The sequence below is a fragment of the Centroberyx gerrardi genome, chromosome 16, assembly GCF_048128805.1.
Source record: "Centroberyx gerrardi isolate f3 chromosome 16, fCenGer3.hap1.cur.20231027, whole genome shotgun sequence".
Lineage (NCBI taxonomy): Eukaryota > Metazoa > Chordata > Actinopteri > Beryciformes > Berycidae > Centroberyx > Centroberyx gerrardi.
In genome coordinates, this window is record NC_136012.1 from 17319824 (window position 1) to 17347508 (window position 27685).

The window sequence follows — 27685 nt, forward strand, 5'->3', positions numbered from 1 at the left end:
GCACCGCCGTCGACTTGGCTTTTATTATTTCTGATGTAATTTTTTTTTCTATCACGGTGGATCAGCTCAATGCGATGTTGTGTGAATAGTTCAGAACCTGTTTTGTGTAAATAATGAGCAGATATTCAGCCAGCGATAACCCACGAGAGGACATTTGAATTTGAATCGGATTTGACTAACAGGTAAGGAGCTGAACATGATCTCGTCTGGCGCAGTTGACTTTGCAGCGTGTGTGCCTCATATATTAATGCTACTTGACGCATTAAAGCAACTAGCTACCAGCTACATATTTATCCCAGGATGCAGTTATTATATTTAGAAGTTAAAGACGCCTCTTCCATTGTGCCTGTTGCTCGGAAGCTCGAGCTGCCTTTATTATTGAGCAGCGTAATTGCTACGACATAAAAATATAATAATTTACATTTGACCTGCTTTGTGTAGGCCCGTGTCTACTGAGAACTGACTGCTATGCTGGTGTAATTAAGCAAAGGTTATTACGACAGGCAATATGGACACAACATGAAGCTGTAAGGAGCTGTCATATTCCACTGCAGTGTCAAATCTGGGATATTCACACAAGGTTTGGATGGATATACTATGTTTTATTTAAAGCGTTAACCATAGTTTTCAGTTGTGTAAGTTACACATAGTTGGGTTTAGCTATTATAGAATGTGAATAGCTAAAAATCAGCGTTACATTACTTTCTACGACGCTACTAATATTGGATTTAAATATATCACAGCAACTGTAGGCTACTTCCTGGTTATGTTGCTGTTGGTCTGGAGGATATTGCACCCAGTCTGTTTGCAGGCAGCGCAGTAAGGTTGAGTCTGTGTTGTCGTCTCCCTACATGGGGACCAGGTAAGGGGTCAGTCAGACTCACAAGCCACCATTGCTCAGTGTTGTCACTATACCTGCTTGTGATATGCATTTCCAGTGGATGTATTACTGTTTTGCTTCACTTAACAGCACAGCGAGTCTAGACTCGTTTCTGCTCCCTCCAGGCTGTGGACTCTGCACCAGTCCAGCTAGTTTTCTTTCACTCAATATAAACACTGATAAAGCGACACGCACGCACGCACACACACACACACACACACACACAGAGGCGTAAAGCCACAACTCCCACACAACCTGTCCTCATTTCCCCTCTCGTGCACGCCTTAACTGCCCAGGATACTCCATCTTTTATGGCGCAAATAAAACCTTACACCAATAATGCAGCAGCATTAACAAATCACAAAATGCTATGCTGGCAATAAGGTATTGATTCAACGATAATATCTGCTATTTTTCCACTCAGTTAACTATCAGTATTATCCATTATGAGGGGTGTGAAACCCCAGGCTCATCAAAGCCAGTATTATGGTGAAGTAAAAAGAAATTTGTTGGGCCTACGTTTCACAGTAAAACCTATTGAGTCAGCCTCAATCTATTTCTTGAATCCAAATGTTCAGTACAACAGGCTAGTTTAGCATTCAATTATTAAAGCATTCATGTTCTGTGTAGGCTATATCCTCCTGTATGATCAACTAGGCTGGGTGTATGTTTTTTTGAATGGGTGCTGTGGTGCTTTAATGAGCTGAAAGGATTACAGATACTTAACCTAATTACTTTGCTCTCTCCCTCCAGGCTGTAGGCTTTCGCTCTCATTGTGATTCATGGCTACATTTGTTGGATCTTCCACCTTGTGCTTTTTAATCAATCACCTGATCATTGTTGCTGCCCTGCTGCTCTCGCCCCGCCTGTCCCTTTCTGTCACTGCTCACAAGAGTTGCCTATTTAGTGGAACACATCACACAGTTCTTGGAGGAAAAGCTGCTCATATGATTCTTGTCCTCGCAAGCTTGGTGATCAGACGTGTTTTCGCAGCTATCTGCTATGGCCGCCTCTGCCTCATGCTCGCTCTGAAAAGGAATAAGTTCACTTGGCTTTTGGATGTGTTTGGTGTAAGGAAGAGATCAAGGGGAAACTCCAGCGAGCCTCTTGTGTGAAACTGACATAAAGATCTGGGCTGAAATGTATTCAGATCTATTTAAACATTTGAATACTACTGCTAAAATTCTTCACTGGCTTTCCCCAATACATGGAATAGGCTGACTCACTGTTATATGATGAACTTTTTGTTCTCCCTGTGAACCTGCTGTGATAGCTTATCACATTTTACATTTACATTTTACACATTTTACCTGACGCTCTTATCCAGAGCAACTTACAATGAGTGCAACAGTAGAATAAGCTTCTTAAATTATCAAAATTGCCAGCAACCAATCCAATGGTAAGAAGTACAAGTGTCAGGGCTCCTATAATCTTCTACGAGCTAAAGAGAGAGAAGGGATTTTTTTTTCTTCTCTCAAGTGTTAATGTATTGCCCTACCATTTGCTGAATACCAGGCTGATACTTTGCAGCAACAGTTTTTTATCAGTATAAATAAGGCTATCTATTAGTGTAAGCTGATAAGATGCGGTGAGGCTGTCTGTCTAGGTGGCACCTAGCCTATACTAGCCATAATGCAGACGTCAGCGCTCCGGTGAAGGTTACACTGTCATGAAGCCCTTTGGTGCACCATATTTGATGAGGGACGCAGTGCGCCGGAGTCAACAGCAATCCCCCTCCATCCCCCTTTTACCTCCCCCATCCTGTCCCACCTACATACTGACCCCTACCTACTGACTGCTGGAGTCCCCCCACCCCACCCCACCCCCCCTCCTCCCACTGCAGACACCTGGAGGACAGGCAGCAGCATAATAACTGTTATAACTAGGCCACTCTATATTTATTCACCATGCAGCATCCCTGCAAATGACTGTTTATGCTGTATTGTTAAGGTCAGACAAGTTCAATAGAGCCCGAGGATGATGGAATAGTTCTGTCACAAAATTTACAGTTTATTGTAGTTGCCTTTATAACTACATGGGAATACAGTTGAGAGTTTTTGGTGGAATTTCTGAGTAGATTATGTTATAAGGTTATATTGCAGATTTGTAGGTCATATAGTATAATGGCAGCATAGCTAAAGCTTATTTTCATGCTTCCTTAATTTTCATACTTCAGAGCTTAAACCCATTCATCAGTGTTAAGAGGGACACAACTGAGAGTAGCTGTGTGTGTGTGCATGTGCGTGTGTGTGTGTGTGTGGGCTGCCAACGCACAGTAACGTAGCCTACAAGTACATGTAGCATCAAAAATACTTTGTTTCTTGTCCATCAATGTATAGGCCTAGAAGTAAGAGTAGCTCCAGACAAATTTCCCACTCCCTTCTCTCACTCTTATCCTTTCACTTGTTCCACTCATGCCTTTTGATCTTTTTCTGCTCCGCTGTTTGTTATTCTCATGTATCTTCTGTATCCCTCTTCATGTTTTGTGTTTATGGTTCTCGCTCCAGAATCAATCCATTAATTTTACTACTGTGACGTGTAGTATATTGTGCAAGATTGTGGCTCGGCACTTGAAGCATTACATTCCAAAATGAGAGATCTTCCATTTCAAAACTGTAACATCTCCAAAAAAACAAAAAGAAAAAGAAAGAAAATGACTGCTGACGTGGAAGTAAAACTCTAAATTAATAAGAACAAGCTTCAGTTTCTAGATAAACATTACAAGCAACCACGTATTGGCATATTTATTTAAAAATGCTTGCCTTCTTTAGGGCTTTGCTTACAAGTTAGTGATGTCTTTGAAGATGCAATTCTGTATTCTTTTTATTCCGAACAATGAATGTTGGGTAACTCTTTTCCCCCAGGTGGACATATTCCATTTTTGTAAAGAAAGCAATGTACTGCTGGATTTACCCTGGTGGTTTTATCGGCCTACTGCTGCTAAATAATTCACTGACTACTGTGCTGATCAGTCCCATGATGTGCTTAGAGAATAGAGTCAATCAAAAGACTTGGTGAGTTGACTGTGTTTTTTATGTGACAATAGACATTCACTACAAGCTATGGACTAGTAGAAGTGAAGTTAACAATAAAAACTCAACATTCCCTCTTTTCCATGTTGCTACATTTCTGCATTTGACTGGGATATAGTTGTTATACTTACTTATGAGTAAGTAAGTCATATACATTTTCCTTCTGGCTTGAGATCTTGTTAGCAAATCTGTTAGCTTACACATAGATCTCGCAGGTCGTGCTCTCTGTTTTGAACATGTTCAAACAAACACTAAACCCATGGGGGTCTGTCACATTTAACCCACTTATTCATGATGCCATGATATGGCTCCTCTATTTTTAACTGTCCCCATTGTCCTGCGATATCTGTAGAGGCGCTGATAGAGGACTAAAGGCGAAGTAAAAAAAATATAAGCTTGGAAAAACAATTGTGTTGTTTGGGAGGGTGAGGCTGCTGGAGAGCAGAGTCATGGCAGCATACATCAGCAAGTGAAAGGTCATTAAGCGGCTAGCGTGTATATTCAAAGGGACAGGGTGCAGTATAGACTAGAATGGTTTTGGAGGAGAGCCAGTGTCCACTGTGTAACTTTCCAAGAATGGCTGTAGTGGGAACTGTGTGCCATTTGGTGCCTGGTGTGGGGAGAGCGAGGAGAGGAAGTGAGGAAGGCGTGCGTTGCTGAGGAGCGTTTTGATGATGCTGGCTGCAGTGTTGCATATTGCTGAGCTGCGCCGTCAGGGTGTGCGTAAGCAAGGGCGCTTGACGCTGATGTGGACCTGAATGCAGGATGGGCAGAGCTGCAGGAAGAGTGCTTGCTCCCCTGAGGAAACTTTCTATCGATCTGTAGGTAGGCTGGGAGGGGGAGGAGGGGGGAGAGGGGGAGGAGGAGGAGGAGGAGGAGGAGGGATAGACAAGCATCATGGTTAAGCAAGCAAAGCAATTGCTGTACCCGCTCATCTCTCATTCCTGTTATTTTTTTTTTTTGCCGGTTTGTGTCTTTGTTCTTGTGTTTGAAGGTGGGTGTATCAGTTTAACTCCCACCTCCCCCTCTCCCTCTCTCTCCCCCTCCACTGCGGTGCTCTCCTCCTGGGCTGTCTATCTGCCCGCTCTCACACACACACACACACACACACTCGTTCCCTCACACTCGCCCCCCCACCGCTTCCTCCGTCTGTGTCTGCCGCCATGAGACACAGGGACCGATAATATCTGCTCCAACCCCTTCTCCTCCTATTTTTTTTTTTTTTGTACTCCTCCTCTCCTGCCTCGAGCCTTTTGTTTATTCACTTTGTGCATGAATGTACCGCCCTCATGTTTTATACAGGCTAGCCCTCCTTTCTCTTCACTCTCTCTCCAGTCCAGCATGCTGTCCAGACTTTCTCTTCCCTGTGAAGCTCAGTTGCAGGTTGTGGTTCTTCTCTGTGTGCAGGTTTGGTTTACTGAGCTAACCAGCTCGCTGATTGCTATCTGTATTCAGTTAGTGTCCAGACTCGTCACTCTCCGCCCTCACAGCGAGCGATACAGTAGGCAGTATCTCCCCCTCGCATCAGTCTTACACACTGCAGAAAAGTCCACTGCATAGGCTTCCACACCTGCGAGAGGCAAAGCTGTTGCAAGTCTGACAGTTTGGACTTGTACAGTTTGAATCTGGGCATGTGGCTCAGCCATGACAGTGCTGTGCCAGAGAAAAGAGGCTGGGAGGAACAAGGACGGCTCTGTGGAGGGAGGAGCTGTCGTGGAACCCGCCCCGCTATTGGCTGCTGACGTATTCTGCCTGCCTGCAAAAGTCCGTCTGATTGGCCGTGGCCTTGCAATGAGCACAGCAGCTGCAGTTGTGAAGAAATACCCCTTCTCTTTCTTCCTTGTCTCTCCCTTTCTTCTTCTTCCCCCTCATATTCATAACTGTCCGCCGTGGCTGCGAATCGCTGGTGTTGACCACATGCAGCGGCCTGTGCCATCTCAAGGACATTGCTTTCCACAGTATATTGCAATATGATTCATGTCAAGTTAGTCAATTACTTTCTGCTCTGTGAAGCTCAGGGGAGTTAAAGTGACGTCTCTGTCCTGCCCGCAATCTCCCTCATCCTCTCTCTCCCTCTCTCTCTCTCTCCCTCTCTCTCTCTCCCTCTCTCTCTCTCTCCTGTATCACTTAATCAAGACATAGCTTGCCCTTTCCTGTTCATTGCTGCCTCCCTCCCTCCCGTATGCTCGGCTCCCCTGTTTGTTTCTCCTCGCTTTTATTCTCTTTCTCTCTCTTTCCCTTCCGCCCTCTGCCTCGTGTTCCTCATCACACTCCGTTTAGCCTTGAAACAAGCTGTTGACGTGGTTCCAGTTAAATGTTAGCAGTGCATTTTTAACCTTTTTTTTCTTCAACAGGCTACCACCTTATTCTTTTATTAATATTTTTTTTTCTGCTTTTACAATCCACAGCAAGGTTATTGCAACAAGCAAGGACATGCAGAAGAGAGGTCAGTGAGGAAGGATGACAACCGAAGGATAGAAGAGTTCCCCGGTCAGAATACGGAGAAGGAGGGATGAGAAAGAGACTGAAATAAGAGGAGGAAGTGGAAGTTCAAAGTGCCTACTGTGAGGAGTCTTCTTCTGCTGTTTGGCTGCTGCACTGCTGTCCGACTCTGCATCCAGCTCCTCCACTGAACTGGCCTGGCTAGGTGAGAGCGGGGCAGAGCGCGGTGTGTGTTTGGCCTTGAATGGGGCGATATTTTACCCTGACAGCCAGAGAGTCATCCATCCCTCTGCTGATCTGCAGTCCCCACCTACCGCGAGCCGCCACCTCGTCTCATCAGAGCAAGGACACCGTTCTATAAGGTTCTGCTTTTTTTTTTTTTTTTTTACAACAAAAACAATCTTTTTAGTTTCGCTGTCAGCAAGTGCGGACATAACTAGCGCTACAGTGACTGTCCCGGACCTGGCCATGTTGACGTGAATGTGACAGTGAGTTACCGTGTGCATCAGGTGATTCAGAGGCCGGGGGAAGAACAAGAGTCAGAGGGCAGAAGACACACAGTGCCTCCCTCTCCTGGACGAGTGTCTGTCTCAACTACATATCCCAGCATGCCAGAGTAATGTCCTCAAATTAGTTTCTGTTGTTTTTGCATGAGACAGAGCTGGCCTCTGCTCACCGTCGAGCCCCACTATCTCACCCCACGCAGTGAACCTTCAGCTGTCACTTTTCCCAGGAACGACTTCAGTATATCCCTTAAAATCAGCCAACCAAAAGGACCTGCTGTCTGTTTGTGCCAAGGAAACTGAAAATATTTTCACTTTGTTTGCTTTGCCTGGAATTTTTTTTTTCTGCATCACTACTATAGTTGCCCTTGCACTCTCCCAAGCAGCGCCCATCTGCCCCAACTACTGCTCAGTGTTTGTGAGAGGCTGTAATGGCGGTCAGTATGACCATGGGACGGGACACCAAATGGCTGACCCTGGAGGTGTGTCGTGAGTTTCAGAGAGGCACCTGCTCGCGGTCTGACGCCGAGTGCAAGTTTGCCCACCCCTCCCGGAGCTGCCATGTGGAGAATGGCCGAGTCATCGCCTGCTTTGACTCACTCAAGGTAACAGTGCAACAGACATCACACACCAGGCGCTGGCTGATTACGAAAGCCAGACAGGCTCTTGTTTCTTTCCACGCTTTCACTGTGGTCCATGTCAAATTCGTTAATGCCTTTTTGGCTCTGCATTGTACTGTATAGTCACGGAAGTTAAAGTGCCGCCCCCTTATAGACACAGACAGACTATTTCAATTGGAGAGTTGGTCAAGCCTCTGAATAAAGCTGCAGTAACATTTTTACCGCAGGTGCTTTTTTACCTCTTTCTACACTTAGATTTGAGTGACCTCTATGTAGATTTTTCGAAACAGCTTCCTTCCTAACCTCAGCTATACATCCTCATGTCTCGTAAAGCCATTTTGCTGACGGTCTGTCCCTCCCTCCAGCCCGTCGCCCTGCCCCAGCACCACTGCAGCTGCTTCCTGAGTCTCGTCCTCTCTCCTCTACCGCAGAACCCAAACACTAGCACTACTCACAGGCAGCGGCTAAAACTAACACTCTGCGAAGTGATGATGCCTTACTGTATTTTAGAAGCGCTATGGCGTCAGCTATCAAAGGCCAATTGTGCTAAAATTGAGAATAGACTGTTGCTGTGTTTGTGTGTGTGTGCGTGTGTGTGTCCCATGCATGTGTGTTTGTGAGCGGTTTTGCTTGACCAGCTTCCCTGCAGTGAAAAAGTGCGACCCAGACAAGGGGCTCTCTGTCTGAGTGCAGCTGCTGTCTCCTCGTTTATTGAGTTAGAATTTATTATTCAGCCATTTTTCTGTGTTATGTCCTCCAGAGCAGGAGGGAGATGGGGAGAGAGAGAGAGAGGGAGAGGGAGAGAGAAAGAGAGAGGGGGGCCTAGCAACAGCACAGGAGTGCGTACCCATTGGATAGTTTGATCTTCCTGAGTGGCACGGCTGTTTTTAGCACAGAGCAACAGCCTGGCTCTGTATTGGTTGAATTGATGAGAGAAAGAGACAAGCTGCTTTGTACCAAAGGCGATGAACGTGCATTAAAGGCCACGTTTGGCTGTCTGAAGCCCCGGGGTCGCACTGCCGGTTTGAGAAAGTACTGAAGTTCGAGACGGCTGAAGGTCAACGCGGCTTTCTTTATCAGGAGCCACAGCAGGGCTTTCACGCTCACACAGTATGTCAATAACCAGCTCCTTACAGCAGTGTTTCTATGCTTATAGTTGTTCAGGCTAGATTATACCGTTCCTCAGCCGACAGCAGTTCTGCTGGTTGACTAGAAAAACAAAGCAACCAGATTCTACAGCATCATTCCTTCCTCTCGCTCTCCACCTCCCCCTCCCTTCTTTGTTAATTTTATGGATTTATCTGCTAATGGTCTGCCTCCTCACTGTCCCTCCCATATCTGGCATCTCCTGCCCGGTCCAAGCCGCTGTCGTTCCCTGTTGCTCCTCCATTAGCTCTGTCTGGTCAGTCTGAACCTGCTTGGGGAGCGGAGAGGAGGGGAGGGGGGCAGCTCTTTTTACCTTGTTAACTGGAGTGCTGCTGTCATCTAAAATGATGAGGCTATGTGGCTACCACATCTGCCCTCCACCGCACGTTTTAATATAAATGCTGGAGATTCTATGGCAACGTCTCATTTGGATGACATCATTGTCACACATGGAAATGAACCCAGACTTGAGCTTGCTGATCCTTTAGCTGAAGACAAACTTCATTTTCACCCCAAGCTTCCAATAATTCAGTTTAAAATGGACACAACAGTTCAGCTTTGTGCAGTTAGCAGTTAGTGTGCCTTTATAGTCTGTTGTAGTCTTGTTATAGCCTCTATTTAGGCTAATGTCCTGTCTCTATTCTCACTGAATGCGCAGACAGCACACTACTACTGTACTAAGAGGGACTTTCTCTCTGTTACTTAGTGTGTTGCTATGGCTACCAAAAGGAGATTCCTGACCCAAAATTCGCCTCCACTCCACTTTTGATTTGCGTCTTCCTCTTCCCTAGTTTACACTCCCATTTTGTTTTACTTCCTGTGTTTTTTAAAATCTTTATCTATGTTTATGCTACCAGAACACAAAAATTCAAACACACTCAGAGGTGACGGACTGCTCATTTGGTTTTTGTTTTGTGTAGCACACCATGTACAAAGTAGATCATTAAGCTCATTAATAGGGCATGCACCTTTGTGTGTTCTTTCCCTCTGAGTTTGGGCTGGTTTACCAGGCCTGCCGGGCTCATGAGACTCGCTGCTCATTACAGGCTCATCCCTAAACACACAGCTTGCTGACGCAAAGCTTGCACCCATCTCCAGTGTAGGCGAGAGTCGGGCTATGTTTGTCTGGATATAGGGCCTATTTCAGGCTGCTACATGTTTGCTTTATGCTTTCAGTCTGGCATGTGAGATCATGTGAATCCCTCCTGGGGTTCAGCTATAGGAGACACTGCGGTTTCCTCCTGTCCTGTATGGTGCTGCTCGTTCTGCCGCTGCTAAGCTCCTCTACACAGACATCTTCTTCCCCGCGTCCCCTTCACAGCACAACATCATCCATCACCATCAGTGTCTCCGCACCGTGGCATCACAACTTCACCTCTCCGTAACGTGTGTGTCTTCGGTGGCAAGGTCGAAAGCACGATAAGCAAAGCCCCAAACTCCATAGCATGGCTTTCTGCTCTGTCGATCCCGTGGCGTAATCATTCGCACCTAATGAGAGCCGGGGCAGGTGGGCGGGGCTTGATGACAGGGCACGAGGCTGAGGCTTATTGGAGGCAGTTTAGGGGGTTAACAACTCATCTACAGGGGGAGACAGCTGCTGGCAGCCCAGGGGTTTAATGGAGACTGCAGTTTCTTTGGAGTCCGTGTTAACCTGCAGTGTTCCTGCACCATCTTCATCTCCCCCATAGACTCTGACAGGAGAGCAGAGAGGAAGGACATTGCTTTAAGGTCATTTGGGGCCAAAAATGAATTGCTTTTAGATAAATGGCTAAAATGAGATTTGGGGTTTGTCAAGAAGCCAGAAGTGACAGGTAAAAGGGACTTAAAAAATTACTTCTGACCAAAATGCTTTGTGGCCGAGATCGCTGATGCAGAGCAAGCCTTGGCTGACTAAAAGACTTTACAGAATTACAGCAACCTCCGTTAGTATTTGGGCATTGAGACACTGTGTGATGTTTTGGTTCCATACTCTCTCACTCATATTTTAGATCTAAAATAATGCATTTAAAGTGTAGACTCCCTGATTTTCAGGGAATTTCAGAGTATTTTGATTATTAATCAGATGAGCAGGTGAAGAGTTACAGCCCTTTTGTGCATTTCAAGGTACATTTGGTCAGATTCAATCCACTAGTCATTTTTAGTTTAGTTTATATTCCAAATGATTATTATGCAATGACCTCTCAAAGTTTCAACATTTGTTTTATAGCTATTGCTTGATGTTTCATTCATATTTTCATAAAGTACATATACTGTACTCTGCTCGAACAAGAGTATCTCTTGGCTTGTAGTCACACAAACGTTCTGTTATCACTGTATAAGCCCCTATGTGTTGACCGAAGCTTTGCATACAGGACATATACAAAAGGAGTTTGCTTGTGCACAAAAGTCGTCTAGTCTACATACTGCCTGTTTAGCCAACATTTCTCTTGCTGCTTTTGTTTCTGCCTGAGTAGTCCTAAGAGTGCTCCATGTTCGCTCCATTAGCATGTCTGACAAGGTCATGGTACAGCAGGCCCTTTTCATGACCAAATAGATAGTTAGTATTTAGTACTATTAGTCCACACTGCCCTGATAGAGAAGTTTGACATCCATGTGTGTGTGTGTGTGTTCTTTTGGGGCGGCTGCGTGACCTAATGTTTATAGAAAATGTCCTTGAAGTGGTTGATCTGGGTCCAAGCCCCGTGTCAGCATGCATCCCCCCTGCTGAAGTGTCCTTTAGCAAGTCACTGGATCCTTACCAGCTCCAGGCTGCTGCTCTGAAGCTGACAGGGCTCTGACCTCTCTGGAGGTGGCAAGTGAAAGAGAATTTACCTACAGGGATCAATAAAGTATCACATTATTATTAATAGAGTGGGCTTGCCGGTCTCTCTCACCCCATCTCCACCTCCAATCCCTACTCTTTGCTGAACAACATGCCCTCAGAGTCACACACGTTGAAATGTTTGTTTTTTCCCTCTCTGGAAAGTAGCACATTTGTTAAACTGATAACTTACCAGGTAGTGATATGGAATCTGGCTTGCAGGATGGTGAGAGCGGGGCATGTGTTTTCGCTGCTCCAGCTTTATCTTTTGTCAGTGCGGTTTGCTTGACTCCACTGTGCCGCTGTGGAAAAATCCAAACTCTGCTCCAATACTCCATCTGTCAATTCACATGGGCAACAGGCTTTGCAAAAGGACGTGATAATGAATTAATAGTATAAAATGAAAAGTACAGTTTGATTGTAATGAAATGTCCATGTAATTTTCTAATTGCGCTAAATTGCAAATTGTAATCACTGAAATACATTTGCGTGTAATTGCAGTTAATGATAACTTACGAGTGCCAGTTAAATCTCTTGTTTATTTTTTGGCTCAGGTCTTTGATGCTTCCAGTATAGCACATTTTAATGATGGAATCATTAGAAAGTGGTTTCATATTTCTCATAAATTATCCATCATACAATCTCCTGGGCCTTCATTAGTACTTTATTTCAACAGTAATTATGTTGTTGTTAGACTGTTATGAAAAGCCCGTTGATTCTTGATGTTTTGTATAACAAAATGAACAAATTGTACTTCGTTGTATGGTTAAGCCCTGAACCAAGGCTGGATCAAGTGCTACAATTAGATGAGCGTTTCATCTTTGGTGATGGAGAGTCCTGTTGTGTTTGGGGTCCTTGTCAAGGCATGCCCCTGACTGACTTATCCTCTCAATTACATTATTCTCATCTCCCTGCTACATGGCTTCATCTCTCTTAAATCTAATAACTAAGAGTCACAGTAATGCATCACTCTGCCTACCTGCTCCTGAGCTGATCGTTCCTCCCTCCTCCCCCTTTCTCAGGGGCGTTGCACGCGTGAGAACTGTAAATACCTGCACCCCCCTCCGCACCTGAAGACCCAGCTGGAGATCAACGGGAGGAACAACCTGATCCAGCAGAAGACCGCAGCGGCCATGTTGGCTCAACAGATGCAGTTCATGCTGCCCGGAGCACAGTTGCAGCCCATAGTGAGCAGCCCACACTTGACCTTTAACTCTTCAAACCGTTTAATGCATTTGAAGCAATGTCATTTACCAAGCTCTGCCTGTTAAACACTAATGCTGCATCCATACTGTGGAGGTATGTGATAGCCAGAAAACCAGATGGTAGTTGTTTTCAATAGTAGAATGACGGTAATCTCTGCCAACACTCGCATGAAGTGCCGCCTGCCGCGCCTGCAGATGGAACTTGCAGACAGAAGTTGAATTTTTCCAACTTTTGCCTCCTAATGTAGACAAAGACATGCAGGATGTTGAAAAATCGAGCAAAATGGGTGTACCCACTTGCATTTGTACACCTGCTCTTCTCGCCTTCCAGCACAGTTAAAGTAGCCTAGTGAGTAAGCAAGAGCTATCTTCAGACCGTCTATTCTAGTCCGGGAGAAAAAAGATGTAGGCTACCGCTAAATTTGGTTTTGGCTGGGTCATTCCAGTTACCTGCTTTAGCCTCCCATTCATTTACAATGGGAATCATATTTAATATTTTGTGCAAAATGAAATATTGAAAATAATCATTCGCTCAATACTATTTCGCACAACAGTTTTTATTGTATTAATAGTTGAACCTCTTGTTTATCCAAATCACCTAGAGTTCTACAGTTTTGCAGTTTGCGGCTTATATGACTTTATTCATCCACAGTGAATGCAGCATTGGAAGGCCCACCAAGTGTTATCCGACCTTCTAAAAGAAAATGTGAAATTTCCTGAATCCCAAAAATGTCCTGCAACATCTTTTGTATTTTTCCATGCATAAGGCCTCTAAATGAGTTCCTGCTCATATTTGCTTCTAAAAGTAATCACATAGTCCATCTGCATAGTCCTCATTCCTGTGCAAAACCCACAACATTGGTGATGTCACCACCAAAGCCTCTGGTGCCATATCTCACTTTGTTTTGTCTCCCTCCTCTCTATCACTCTCTCCCTCACTCCCTCAGACAACATTCCCAGTGACGCCCTCCCTGGCAACCAGTCCCAGCATGGCGTTCAGTCCATATCTGAGCCACATGGGTCCAGGCATGGGCTTGATGCCTGAGCTGCTGCCCAGCACTCCCCTGCTGGTCCCCGGGAGTCCCACCGGCCTGGCAGCCATGGGCAACGGCACCTCCACACAGAAACATGTGCGCACAGACAAGTTAGAGGTATGCGGCCTATGTGCAGTTGGTGTGTTTCTATGTTTGGTCGAAGCACGATGAAAGGTAAATGTTGATCAGCGCTTCCCCCGGCCTCGCCAGGTTTGTCGAGAGTTCCAGCGTGGCAACTGTACGCGGGGTGAGAGCGACTGCCGCTACGCTCACCCCCTGGAGGCCGGCATGGTGGACTGCAGCGAGAACTCGGTCATCGTCTGCATGGATTACATCAAGGGCCGCTGCAGCCGAGATAAGTGCAAGTACTTCCATCCCCCTGCCCACCTGCAGGCCAGGATCAAGGCTGCGCAGCACCAAGCCAGTCAAAACGCCGCATCCGCAGGCTTGGTGAGTCCCTCTGAACATAGTGACAGCAGCAAATACTGTTACATGAGCCTGGACTCTTTGTTCCTCTCACCAAAAACAAACTATGCTGAACTTCCCTAGAACAATAGAAACAGACCGCTACTGCTTATCTTATTAAAAGATATATCTCAATGTCTGCTCAACAAAACACTGCCTTCCACTGTGGAATATGTTTGTGTTCTCCAGTTGGATATTGTTTACTGATGCATTGAAGGCTCAGGGCATCACACTAGCACTCGACCGACTTGAAATTTGATAATGTATTCTGGGGATTATGTTTTGTTTTTAGTGAGTGTCTGCTACTGTGCTTGTATTTGAGTCTGTACTCTCGGTGAAACAAGCAACAGGGGCTAAAGTTAGCGTTGTGAGCAGCTGTAACCTAATCAGGTCAATCTGCAATGCAGATGCAGAAAAACAAGAAACACGGTATTAGAAAAAGATACAAAATAGTAAAATGAAAGGAATAAGAGAGTAATGCCTATTTATTTTGGCAAATTGACTTCATTTTTCATTCATTCCATGTGTTTCTGTTGCAGTGGCTTCTAATGCCGTATGCTGTTTAATCATGGTTGCTGTGACTACCAGTCTCTTATGTAATGCTGCATGTTATGATCTATTTGTGTCCCCTGTACTTTCAGTAACCCAATCGTATTTTGATTTCTAAACTGTGGACCTATAATTATTCATTCGTCTTCTCTCTGACCTCTCCCTTCTCTCTCCTCTGGCTTACTCTCTGTCTGTGTTTTTTGCTTGGTCATCACTGTCTGTCATAATGTGCTACTGCCTGCTAACCCTGTCGCAGCCACCTTAAGTGAGACCTGCAGTCATCAGGGTTTCGCTTTTTCACTTATTTAAACTTAATTTAACCAGGCAGGTTGATTAAAACCAAATTAATTTTTACAGTAACTGGCTGGTATCACATTCTACGATGTGATATGGTGAAATCTTGCCTCGTTCATGTTATATTTATATTCCTCTGTCATGAGTGAAAATGTTCTCTTGGTTATCTTCCATACCTATTTGATGGTTCAGCACCATCCCCATTAGAAAATGGAATCATAGCAATCCCATTTTGCTCTTGGCCTGACCTCTGGGCTGGCCTACATCACTCCAGCTGGTCGTAGATACTGCAGTGTCCTCTTGTGGCGGTATACAGAACCATCAATAACAGAGGATGCAGAGTCTGAGGAGCACTTAAGGAGAGTTTGTATTTAATCTCAGGTAACATGAGATGCTGCAGTTTGTTGTTGGGAAGTTGTTTATATACTGCAAGGACCTAAACTCAGATGTAGCCTGCAGGAGCCCATGTTGTAAGACGATTTCCGCTTCTGTCTCTCTCCCTCTTTACCTCTCCTCTCGCTCACCTCCCTTTTTTCTTCCTCTCGTTCTCTCCCTCCCCAGGCTCTGCCCCCGGGTGCCATGCAACAGCTACCAAAGAGGCCCATCTTAGAGAAGAGCAACGGAGCCGCCGCCACTGTCTTCAACCCCAGCATGTTCCACTACCAGCAGGCCCTGGCTAACATGCAGCTCCAGCAGCCAGCCTTTATTCCCACTGGTGAGTCTCATGTACGCACATCAGCAACACCGAGACACACTGCATATAATGTTACCTAAAGGCTCATGTATGGGCTAAATTCGGGAACCTCAAGGAACCATGGACCATGACCCCTTGGAGCTTAATTCGACCAATTAAGCTATGCTCTGGGCAGACAGGTCAGTGTGATAAAAAGAGCTGTGCAAAGGCTTTAATACTGGCCAACTAAGTATTACTGTGGAAAAGAGGTTGTTACATGTGTAGCGCTAACAGTATGCATGCTCTGTCTGTGCAAGGCTTCTCTGTGGTGCAACTGCTCGCCTTTGCTCCTACTCTTTATGTACGTTTCTCGCTTTCTCCCACTTTGTCTGTTGTGTTCTGTGCATTTGGTTCACTCTTGATTGACGTGTTATGAAGCCATAACAAGAACGAAGACCGCATGGTAAAATAACCAATTGCTTTAATCAAACAAACAAAAACACATAGACAATAAACAGGATGGGATGTGCGTATCAGTATACCAGTGTGTGGGTAAGGTGGTGCATGCATTGCAGGATGCAGGAAATTAACAAAATGAAAGTAGCAGCAGCCACTGAGCCACAGCAGGCAGGGGAAAGGCAGAGAGCAAAGAAGCCTCTATTTATAAGCCCAGACAACATTACTCTTACTGTATTAAAGAAACAGTGGTTAGAAAAAAAACAGAAGGCTGTCAGACATGAAATATGCCATATGTCTACATTAGGGCTGGGCGATATTGTTGAAATCAATATCACGATAATCATTATTATTAAGGATTATGTTTGATATCGATATATATCACGATATGGCTTACGTATGCAAAATAACGTCAATCAAATGAATGTTCATCCCATTGAACTGAATGGCAATGTTAGGGTGTGATGTCAAACAAAACTGCAATTTCCAAATTTTTCATACCTGAATTTGTCAGTTTTTAAATAGAAATTGCTTATTATCATCAATTTAGACAGCAGAATTGTGCGTCAGGATATCAAAATATCATCATATCATCACGATATGATTCCACTGAAAGACGATAAATGATAATATTGAATTATCGCCCAGCTCTAGTCTACATTATACAACATAGAGGTCTTAGATCCAAGATGTCTGCATATTGTTCTGTGCTGAAGGGAGAATTTATCACACCTGCACATTTATTATGCACACGTTTTTATCCTCTATTCTTGCTGCTAGTTGGTATCATTACTACTCTATACTGATCCCATTCTGAGCTTTGATGTCTTGTCTGTGCATCAGTTGAAAGCAGTTTGCTTTTGCTCTGTATATAGCTCACCTTTGAGCTGCAGCTCATGTCCCCCACTGGTTAATGCCTTGTTTTCATGTGTGTGTGTTTGCACGTGTGCACGCTCATGTGTGCACGCGCACGCACCTTTAGGCCTCCACAGTGTCCTCCCTGTGTTCTTGTCTGACTGTGACAGCCTTGATGTCACTTGCATCGCCCGCACTAACCTGAACCTGTTGACTTGTCTTGACCTGTTGTTGCCAATCACACCTCCTTCCTTTCCCCTTTCCTTTCTCTTTCTTTCCCATCCACCTATCCGCTTTCCTCTTTGTTCTCCTTATGCCATCTTCCTCCTCCTTTTCTCCTCCCATCCTCTTTCTCTCGTTCTCCCCACCTGTGTGTGTGCATGATGTGGCAGGCTCAGTTCTGTGCATGGCGCCCTCAGGAGCCATGGGTAGGTCAGCTCTCTCATTGCAGCAGATGTTAACAATAGGTTGTAGTGTACAGAATACTGTGTGGATGGGCCAGTAGGGAAAGACCTTGATTGGTGGACAGCTTAGTCTAGCCAGGTTATCAATAAAGAGCTAAATCCACAACTTTAGAGGAACACACCATAGCTTATTTTGGGCTATATGACAGACAGTCATTTTGGAACTATTTGATTGCTTTTCAGGCCTTTTGCCTGCTTGTCTGTGTGTCTTTCCATCTGCTTGTCTGCTTTCTTGCTACCAGTTAGGAATTCACATCCATTTTCTATTTATTTTACAATTCTTGTTTTGTGTAGGCAATTCACTGATTCATTTTAAGTCTGTGCGAGCATGCCTGGTGTGTGTACACGTGGTTATGTGCGTGTGTGTGTGTGCCAGCTCAGACAGCTCAGGGAGAAGGGCGAGGGCTAGCAGTCGTTGGTCTTGCAGTAAGCCTCCCTCCTGTCTCTTGTAGGGCTTATGAAAACCCATGCCCCGCTGGCAGCGGAGGGCCGCTGGGAGAGGCGGGACTGGAGCAGCTGCAGGCAAACCCCCAGCCGCCTCCTGTCAGTGCCTGGATTCACTGGTGAGGGGACTCCCTGTAGGTTCTCCCTTCCCAGACCCGACCTGTATCAGCCCTCTTCAAACACTCCACAGCTCCAGTTGAGCTGTAATTACAGGCTTGTAGGGAGCGGTGTGTACACCAGCGTTCCTCAGTCTGTGCCGGTGCCGTGGGATGCAGATATTCACAACACGTATTAGAAATGTAACTATAAATCCGAGTTTAATCATAGAAAATAGGATAACGGATGCGATGATCTGCTGAACAAGGCCCACGTTGCATTAAAAGGGAGAACAATTCTCTCACTTCATGTTATTTTTATCAAAGTCCATAAAAATAGTCCAGTCAGTATGTAAGAAAATGAATAATTCTCTTCCAAAGTTAAACACCAGAGAACCAGAGCCAGATCTGTGATGGTCTGGTGCTGGTCCATTAACGATGAATAGAGTTTTATTATAAATGAATATAATATTTTAGATTATCCTAGTGATATCACTTCAGAACCAGAAATATATCCATATCCCCATAAGGTCCCATTCATCTTTTATAATTCTTTGGACTTTTATAATTCTTTGTGGAGTAGTATGGCATCATACTATTCCCCCCCTCTTACACACATACACACACACACACACACACACCATTGTAGTCAACACTCTGGTAGATGGTAATCATTAAAGGCTTCTCAAGAGGTGTCTGCAAGCGTGTGTGTGTGTGTGTGTGTGTGTGTGCAACCACCTGTTTTTATGCATTTCCTGGCTTGTCTATGTGTTCTTCATCCATGGCCCTTTTACCCCCTCCAGCATGCTGATAATATTATGATAACAATACAATACTGATTTCGGGAATATTTTCATTCTCAGTAAAAGCAGGAAATCAGGAGGTATGAAAAGAAAAAAGGTGCTTTGTGTAGGATTTTCTTATCGCTGCAATTTGTCACTGTGAAATAAGTTGCCAGGATGTATTATGTTGTTAGCAGAAAAAAGAGAATAAAACAGCAGCCTAATTTTCTGCTTTTGCTTTCGTTTGGTTGTGTTTGGGAGATCTAGGGCTCGATTTACTCCAGAAGCTGAGAAATCCCTTCTAATATTCTGGCATTTACACAAGACAATATACAGGATTTGGTGTTATTTTGCGTGAGCAGCTATAGAAAACCTATCTGGGATGGTAGAGGGAAGAGGGGGCGGGAAGAGAAGCTTTAAAAGAGAAAGAAATGGAATACGCCGATAGGAAGCAGGTCACATGATTTCTCGAATGTTGCACACAAGTTCTGTTCTATCTGTGAATTGCAATTCATTTGTCAATGATTTATTTAGAGGAAATTCTTCACTTGTACCCTTTAAAGTCCAAGCCTGCATTGTGTGTTGAGTGTGAAGTGGAGATGTTGAAATTTTATCTTGTAAAGCCAGAACGTTTTAAAGGAAAATGTCACTAAAAAAAAAGAATTAGATAATGTTTCACGAAAAGCATCAAGTGAAGTAGAAGTTGTATTATCTTTCCATATCTGCGATCTCAAGAGACTTTATCATATCAAGTCTCAGGACTGTTTCCTCTTGTCGTTTTTGAATTCTCTGATCATTTGAGTGTAAATAAAAGATAAACAAGTGTCACATTCTAGTTGTGTGGCGTTACTGAAAAAGCTTTTGCTTCTATATTCTCTTATTGTTCATTTGCTCCCTCCATACACACGCCCTGTTCATTTGAATACAATTATCAGATACTCTAGTCTGATTGGATTGTATGACTATATATTGCCATATTTTGTTAACTACCATTTGTTGTTGAACAATACATTTCCTTTTGTTTTATAGCTGGTTGGCTCTCCTCCGATTGAATATGTAATTTTCTTTATCTCTTTATTTCGTTTGCATGTGTCTTGATTCTTGTTCAAATTCATCCTGGCAATATCACATGACTTGTGCCATGATTTTTGGTCCTACACATTTTGCCATGGTAACCATATCATTCCTATTCCCCTCCCCCCCTCCCCGCCCCCCCTCCCCGCCCATATCCTCGTCCTCTGTCTTTCGTCTGACTCGCCTGAATAAAAGTTCCCATGATGCACGGTGCCACCACCTCCACTGTTTCGTCGGCCTCGACCCCAGTCACCAATGTTCCTTTCGCTGAATCCGCCGCCTCGAATCAGGTTTGCCCTTTCATTTTGGGTTCTCTTTTATTTTAGCTGTAGGTTCTCAATCCTGTCCACAGTCTTCTTTTATCAGGAAAAGAAAAGAAACACACCTGCCTATAATTTCACACATGTATTATGTTCACATTTCATCTTTCTTCACTTTTCAGTCTGTTGTGACATGAGCAAATGAAAACAGAATTTATTTTGAGAGGAACCTTAAAATAGGTAACTGTTTTCATCCAATTGTCTTAGTTTCGTGTGGAGCCATATCACGCCAGGCTGTCTGTCTCGGTCCTCATTGTTGCTCTATGTAACGTACGGACACACACTACAGTTTGTGGTCTGGCACTGGTACTGCAACTTCAGCCCTGCAGTAGTTGAAATGCCTCTACTCTCCTCTCAGCTGTAGGGAATTTCCCTCGACTCGTATTCTGAATTTTCCCTCCATCACGGGGATTCTCACACATTTCACGCCAGGGACCCAAGTAGGTAGATATTTGGCCGAGGAGCCACTCATTAAATTCATCCATTTGGGTAAAGATTCATAAATAGTTAAGGACTTGTCTCTTGATCCACTCTTTTGAGAATTGTCTGTTTTAAGGTTTGATTCATCACACTGTCTACAAGTGGGAAGTTAATGGCTGGAAAAGTGAAACCAATGATCACTATATATCCATATTCTCCTAGTGTGTGATTTGTCAGCTGGAAATATAAGATAGCAATTATAAAATACAAATGGAAAGGAGCCGTATCAGTAACAGTACCCACTACTAGGATTAGACCGATAAATCAGTTTGCCAATATTGGCCTTTCAGTAAAAATCAGATATTGGTGAGTCAGTGCTGCCCACCGTCGATATGATGAAGGTGAGGATATGATTTTACTCAACAGCTTCGCGATGGCATAAGCAGTTAATTTCAAGCTAGGTTTGACACCTTAAAGGTTTTTATTTTAAAAACCCCAAAAACAAGTAAATGTTAAATCTAATTACATATGCATGCATTGCAAAATGACTGGGGAAAATGTAAACTAGATGTAGACGTCTAGTAAATAAAAATAAACAACATGGGTTTTTGTGTCCCATGATGGTCTGAATGCTGTTTCAGAGGCTTTTCCACCCTGTGAAGAATCAAATTCTGGGGGAAACTCTAAATTAGTATAATTTCTTTCTTTTTTTTTTTGTTTTTAATGGTCAAATTTAGATGTACAGAATACTGGCTATTGGCAGTTTCAATCCAAAAATGTCGGTATGGGTCATTTAAAATCCATTTCCCTACTACCCACTGCTATTGCCTTGCTATTGCCTTAATTTGAAAAATAAATACTGTTATTGTTTAGGCTCAATTGTCGTGTTTTATCCCAAGTTAAATTTTTTATTGGAGAATGCAGGCTTTACATCATGAGTATTTTGTACACTAACTTACTGAATCATCGTCTACTGAAATCCGCTGTTTGTGTTGTCTTTGTTTCATCGAGGGGTTCACTGTCCCCCCCCCCAACTCTCTCTCTCTTCCAGTAGACGCCTCGGAGCTTTTGAGTCCTGATCCAGTGGAGCTCCAGTGCATCCCCATGGAAACCCATTTCTGTCCCGTCCCCAAACTGCTGGTGGCGGCTCCAGTGGCGCTAAACTCAGTAAGCCTCTCCCGAAACCCCAGTTAAAGTACCATCGACAGTCCTTTTTCCTATTCCCCCCCCCCACGCCCCTCCCCACCCCCCCGCCCCGAAACCTGCGCCCCACCTGGGCAGTCATCTCTCTGAATGCAGCAAACATGTGCCTAACCTCCAGTGACACACTGACTGAGTGGCAATGTGAACCTCCTTTGGGGATTATAATTATAAAACGTCATGAAAGATCTGTCGGTTCACGCAATATTTAAGCTTGGACCCGTTACTGTTGCTATAAGGCAGGCAGCCGTCCTGATGCATACGGACTTGAAGATCAGGCTTTGTTCTTACAGCCATACATGCCCACACCTTAAAAGCGCTGCAGACATGCACACACACACACACACACACACACACACACACGCACGCATACACACATATATACATACACACACTATTTGAGACTGAAAGCCCTTTAGGGTTGGAGCCATTATGTAAGGCGACCCCCCATATACATTTGACTGTTCCAAAGTGAGAAAAGCTAATTATGGAAATTCAGATCAGACGACAAGCAGATGGACCGGCCACTGGTCTGCGACCATCATGTGTTGTTGTCACCTGAAAGAGATGTGTTTCATATCATGTCTTGTTTACGTTTCAAGATGGCTAGAAAAGTTAATGTTTCAGTTTCAACCGTACCATGTATACCACACAGTTTGTTTCGTGGTCTGTTCTCTTGTCTTGCCTGATGAAACATTAAGTCTCTCATTGTTAATTTGTTTGTGCCTTTGATTTATCTGCTCAGCTGTAGAGGAGACTTCATACCCCAAAACAATTCAAATATTAGATTACACCATACAGTGAAAGATGTCATGTGCAATTAAAGGCAATATTTGTAATTCCAAAAATAGTGTATATTATGGCTTCTGGTCTGAGAAAATCAAATAATTACAGTGACATCCTCTTTAAAACTAAAGTTTGAAAAACTGTTAAATAGGGTTTGAATCCTTCTGTTATTTTCTCCAGTTTCATATTCAGTATCTGTTAATACTGGATCACAACAGAAGACGAGACGTTACATTTCTTGTAATGGTCACAGCCTTTATAATTAACATGTGACAAATCAACTTCAAATTGACTTAGATATAAAGTGATGATATTATGACTACTGTACTGCTAACGGAGCTGAGTTGAGAGATCTTTTAAGAATGTGGTTCTTAATTCCTTTCCTGAAGGAACAAACTGCCTTAAACAGGCAAGGTGTCGTCTGTGTGAGGGCCTGAGTCTGTGTGACAGGAGCAGACCAGACAGCTCAGACTATTAAAACTACACATTGAATTTGAGTGACGAAGTGTCTTGAGCGGTGATGTCGGATCAGTGATTGTTTATCGGTTTGTGCTGGTTAATTGTACGACGACTGACAAGCCATTTACTGTTCGAAAAAGAGGTTCGTTTTTTGTATTTTCTCCATGATTTAAAATCCAAACAAGGTGTTGGCTTCTTGTGCAATGTAAAGAAATGACAATCTATGGGTGTCAATTAAAGTCGAGGGAACTTCTTACTGTAGCTGCGAATCTTGGCCTCCGTCACAAGCCCTCTGTACCCGATTCCTGCCCTCAAATCATCTGAGATCATATTGTGAAGATCAGATCTAAAACGAAAGACTTTTCAATTGGTATTTCTTGAACTTTCACAACTGATGTCAGAATTGTTGCAGAAAACTGGAAGCAGGATTTTCTTTTCCTGCCTTTTGCGCCCGTGATTCCTTCACCAAAGTCTGTATGTGCCAAGCAGCGGTATATGCAAGGAACTGCCCCAGTTAATGCGATACCCGAATAATTCCTCCAAATAAATAGATGTTTCAAATGTCAAGATGTACAAAAAAAAAAAAGCAGCGTGTTTGTGTAATTGTCTCCTTTCATGAGGCTCTTGGAGTGAGCAAGTGGCACAAGATTTTTATGTCATATGGCTCTTCAGGGAGAAAGCTTAGAACTTGAAAATGTCCTGTCTGACTTTAAAATGTGTTGTTTTTTTTCACTGATTGTGTCCTTTCTTTGAAAGTCGTCAGACTCTAAATGCTACAGCCACAGTGGTTAAGAGCGGAGCCAAGTCGTGGTCAGGTCAGGAGATGGAGGAAAAAAAAGAAACGGACCTTTTGATGTCTGGTGGTAAAAATTTCCTCACCAGTCAGATTTCTGGTCCTCAAATTTCTGTAAAGGAATTGCTCTGTAGGCATATAAAATTGAATGAAATGGGTATGGAAATTGGGCTGAAATCACTTTTAGCCAAATTCAAATGTGCCTCTTTCAAGTCTCCTCAAACCACCGCTGTCCATACACTGTAAGAAAAGACCAATCCTCAAAGATAGATGTGTTATTTGGCATCGTTATCATAATAGTAAATCACATCTCTGTAGTTTCTTCTTTGAGACAGCTGTGCTGTCTTATCGTTAATAATGTAAAAAAAAAAAAAATACTCTCAGTGAGTTGTGTGCATACGTAAATGTGTTGAAAGAGACAATGAATCACATATTTGGTTAGTTGAAAATGCTGCAGATGTTATGGCATTTCCCACTGAAAGTTGTTCATTTTAAAAGTCATGTTATTGTGTCGTGAATGTATCTAATGCAAAAACTCTAAACCTGCCCATCTAAAAGATAGGCATGTTGAAATGTAATGATTCACTATATATAGACTATTTCTAAGAGGTCACATAAATACCATGTTGATACTGTGTTAAGACATATAAAAGTATGTGTATTGTTATATAGATTTATATTTAATGTCAATGGGTGGTGTGACTACTTTTAGAAATGTCCTTGAGCAACTGCAGTACCTACATTTTTTTTTCATCTCTTTGAAGAATTTAAACAGAAATGTTCCTCTCTTACTCAATGAAATTGATAATTAGAATGTCCAGGCAAATTATTTTGTCTAAATCTTACAGCTTTGAAGGACTAGCTTTGTCCAGCCAAGAAAAAAAAAACCTCCCTCTAGCCTCTGTCTCTTCCCTCTCTGTCACATCATTATGCCTTCACTAACTGCTATCCAGCTGGAAATAACAAAATACTTGAGTAATAAATTGTGCCTCCTGGGGGCATTTGAATTTTAAGTACATTTAGAAGTATCTATTCCTTGTACGAGAGCATAGTTAGCTAGGGGAATTACCGTGTAGGTACGAGAAACCTTTTCCTCTGATCTGTTTTTACCTCTCTCTCTCTCTCCCTCTCTCTCTCTCTCTCTCTCTCTCTCTCTCTCTCTCTCTCGTACCTGATTTCCTTTAGGCCCCTCTGTACTTTACACACCGTCATGAACCACCTCTGTCTGCCTAGAATATGCAAAATGTTCTGATCATTGCGTCCAGTGACCAGATCCTTTAGCATGCGGACAGCTAATTCGGTCCTGAGCATCGTTCTGTTCTCCAGGACACGGACTAAGGGCCTTATTTCTCGATCACTGTATAAAGACGTGATAGCTCTGTATGGAAATAACATGTATTAGTGGTAAGTTAATACTTTTTATTTGACATAAGAAACCATTGCATGGAAATAAAATCTTTCATTTATACATAATTAATAGTTTGTGTAGACCGACAAGAAAAAAAAAAAGGTATAATATGAAAATCTACATTTGTATACAATGATGGAGTCATTGTTATTGATAATAGTTGCTGTTGCTATGGCAACAAAATGACAACATGGCTACCTTTGTATTATCCTAATTGTGAATTTTTTTTCACATTAATTGAAATAACATACACACTAACTTATTCAGAAAGGGAATGTCTAGTTTGTCTTGGATTGCAACGTGATTGAATATTTTGTATGGAAAACAGATAAATCCTTGTAATATCCAAAGGTCCTTTGGGGAGATCAGGTGTTTATTTTGTTTTGTTTATTTGGTCTTAATTGGTTTTTGTTTTGGTTTGTTGTTCTTGTACATTGTTTTGTCTTTCAAAAGTAAGAATGGATGTTGGCTTTTAAAGCAAACACCTATCTGTCAGGGAGGTAAAGAGGCTTTTGGACTGAGTGCAAGATTTAAACGCTTCAGCTTTTTGTATGAAGTCAAAGTAGACAACAGCCACCCGCTGCTCACCTCCTCTAGACACCGGGGCCCTCGCTCAGGTGTGTCTATTCAGAGGTGTGTGCTTTCATTATTTAGTGCTAATGTTTGGTTGGCCTCCCAGTCTTGGCCCAGAAGAGCTGATTTTGGAGTCTCTTGGAGCGGTCCATCACGTCTCTTTCCCCCCCCGGCTGCCCAGCTGTGCTGGGTGATGTCGATCCTTGCTGGGGTGTACGAATGTGTGATATTCACCTTGTTTGCACTTATGTACATAACTATGTCAAAATACTCAAAATTTATTTTGAATAAATATAGATAAAAGAATTGATAAAAAAAATCAAATCACTGTATTGTTAAAGATATGAGTATACAGTTATCATTTTATTACGGTATAAAAAGATTGTTTTGAGGGATCTGTCTTTTCTTCTGTTTGCTAGAGCCCTATTCTTTGCCAAGCATGACATTGCCTAGCTGTAAATGGTGAATGGTTTGCTTCAAAACAAGCAGGGTTTTTTTTTTTATCATTTAGAGAAGCATTTTATTGGTCCAACTATATCTGATCCTGACATCAAATGAGAAAGGTGGATTTATAGATTCTTTCAGTGATTTAAGAAAAAAATCAAAGTGGGATATATGTGAGAAACCAGTCGTGATCTTGCCCATAAATACTAATCTTGAATACGCAAAATGCAAACCTGGAGTCCCCACAGGCGGGCCCACACCTTTCTGCTCAACAGTAATGCACCAAAAACAGCACAGTACAGTTCCACCTGCAGGCTGTCTGTGGAAAAGCAGCCAAGGAAAATAAAAAGGAGCAGATGTCAAGATCAGAGAATAGAAGGACATGGATGTGAGCAGTGTACAAAAGGGTTAAATTATCAAATTATTTTCTGTTGTTTGTGAAATGGGTTATTCTTTGCTCACTCACCGTCATTATCCAAAACAACAATAAATCTGAATTCTCCTCAGGATTTTAGTCAAAATTGTGAACAAAGACCTGGTTTTCCAACGTTGTTCATGTAGCAGCAACATAACTTACAAAAAAAACCCTGTTCTGCAAACTTGGACATTGAACGCTCTTCAATTGCTCTTGAAGCCAACGATTTTGTTGCCATGGCACTTGTCCTAGTGGTGGATTGACTGAGTCATCCTGGTGAAGTGGTTCAAGGCCCTCAGGTTGTTGAATATAAGAGTCTGTGCTCAGAGACGGTATAATTGGGTATGAACTATGCCTCTGTACGACGTGATGTGTACCCAAAAACCACCAAAAGCCTCTCTGCTGTGTCTCACCTGCTCTGAATCCCTCTCATCATCACTACTGTCTCAATATACGGGGAAAACACTTGTGGAGCCGGCTCTGTGGAGTGCACTTACACACTATTGGGTCTCCAGTCACCAACAAGTGAATATTAGGTAGTGCTTTTATTCTGAAATCAATTTATTGTTACTATTATTTGAAAACAATTTAGTTGTAATTGTGCCTTTATCATGTGAGATGTGTTTTTTCCCTCTAGTTTCTACATTTAAGACTTAATGTTTTTTGTCACTAAACAGCACATGCAATGAGTGTCTGTACAATTTGTCCCTTTATTTAAAATCCCTTTGAGTTGGTGAGCCATCACTGAATTGGGTTCGATCGCTTAAGTGCCAGACTGAATGGCAACTTGTGGAAGGTGATGAGGGCCAAAGACTGTTCAGGACAAAGCCATATGAAAAACTCCTCTTTCTGCCACTCTAGGACAGACTTGAAAGTGACTGCTGTTTCTTAGTCGCCTATCGTTTCACTCTATATTTTTGCTTGTCGTGCTTGTATGTGCTACTGTGCTACATGCCAATTTATTTTGCTGTGTATAGGTATTAAAGGTAGGTTACTGTGCCTATGATTAATTCTGCAATTTTTGTTTTACCTTTAATAAATCACTTAATTGTGA

General features: G+C 43.1%; 1 protein-coding gene across 3 annotated transcripts; it reads left to right on the plus strand.

Annotated features, from left to right (window-relative positions):
* Positions 1 to 27685, plus strand: mbnl3 (muscleblind-like splicing regulator 3). Of its 3 annotated transcripts, XM_078288955.1 has the most exons (9): positions 1 to 182; positions 6321 to 7462; positions 12446 to 12610; positions 13576 to 13779; positions 13873 to 14112; positions 15532 to 15685; positions 17871 to 17981; positions 20009 to 20103; positions 21605 to 27685. In XM_078288955.1, the coding sequence occupies exons 2-9, from the start codon at positions 7289 to 7291 to the stop codon at positions 21605 to 21607; spliced, it is 1146 nt and encodes a 381-aa protein (XP_078145081.1). In that variant the 5' UTR covers positions 1 to 182; positions 6321 to 7288; the 3' UTR covers positions 21608 to 27685. The 3 variants fall into 3 exon arrangements, with proteins under 3 accessions (XP_078145081.1, XP_078145080.1, XP_078145079.1); XM_078288954.1 differs by lacking the exon at positions 21605 to 27685 and having other exon boundaries at positions 20009 to 20614; XM_078288953.1 differs by lacking the exons at positions 20009 to 20103; positions 21605 to 27685 and having other exon boundaries at positions 17871 to 19535.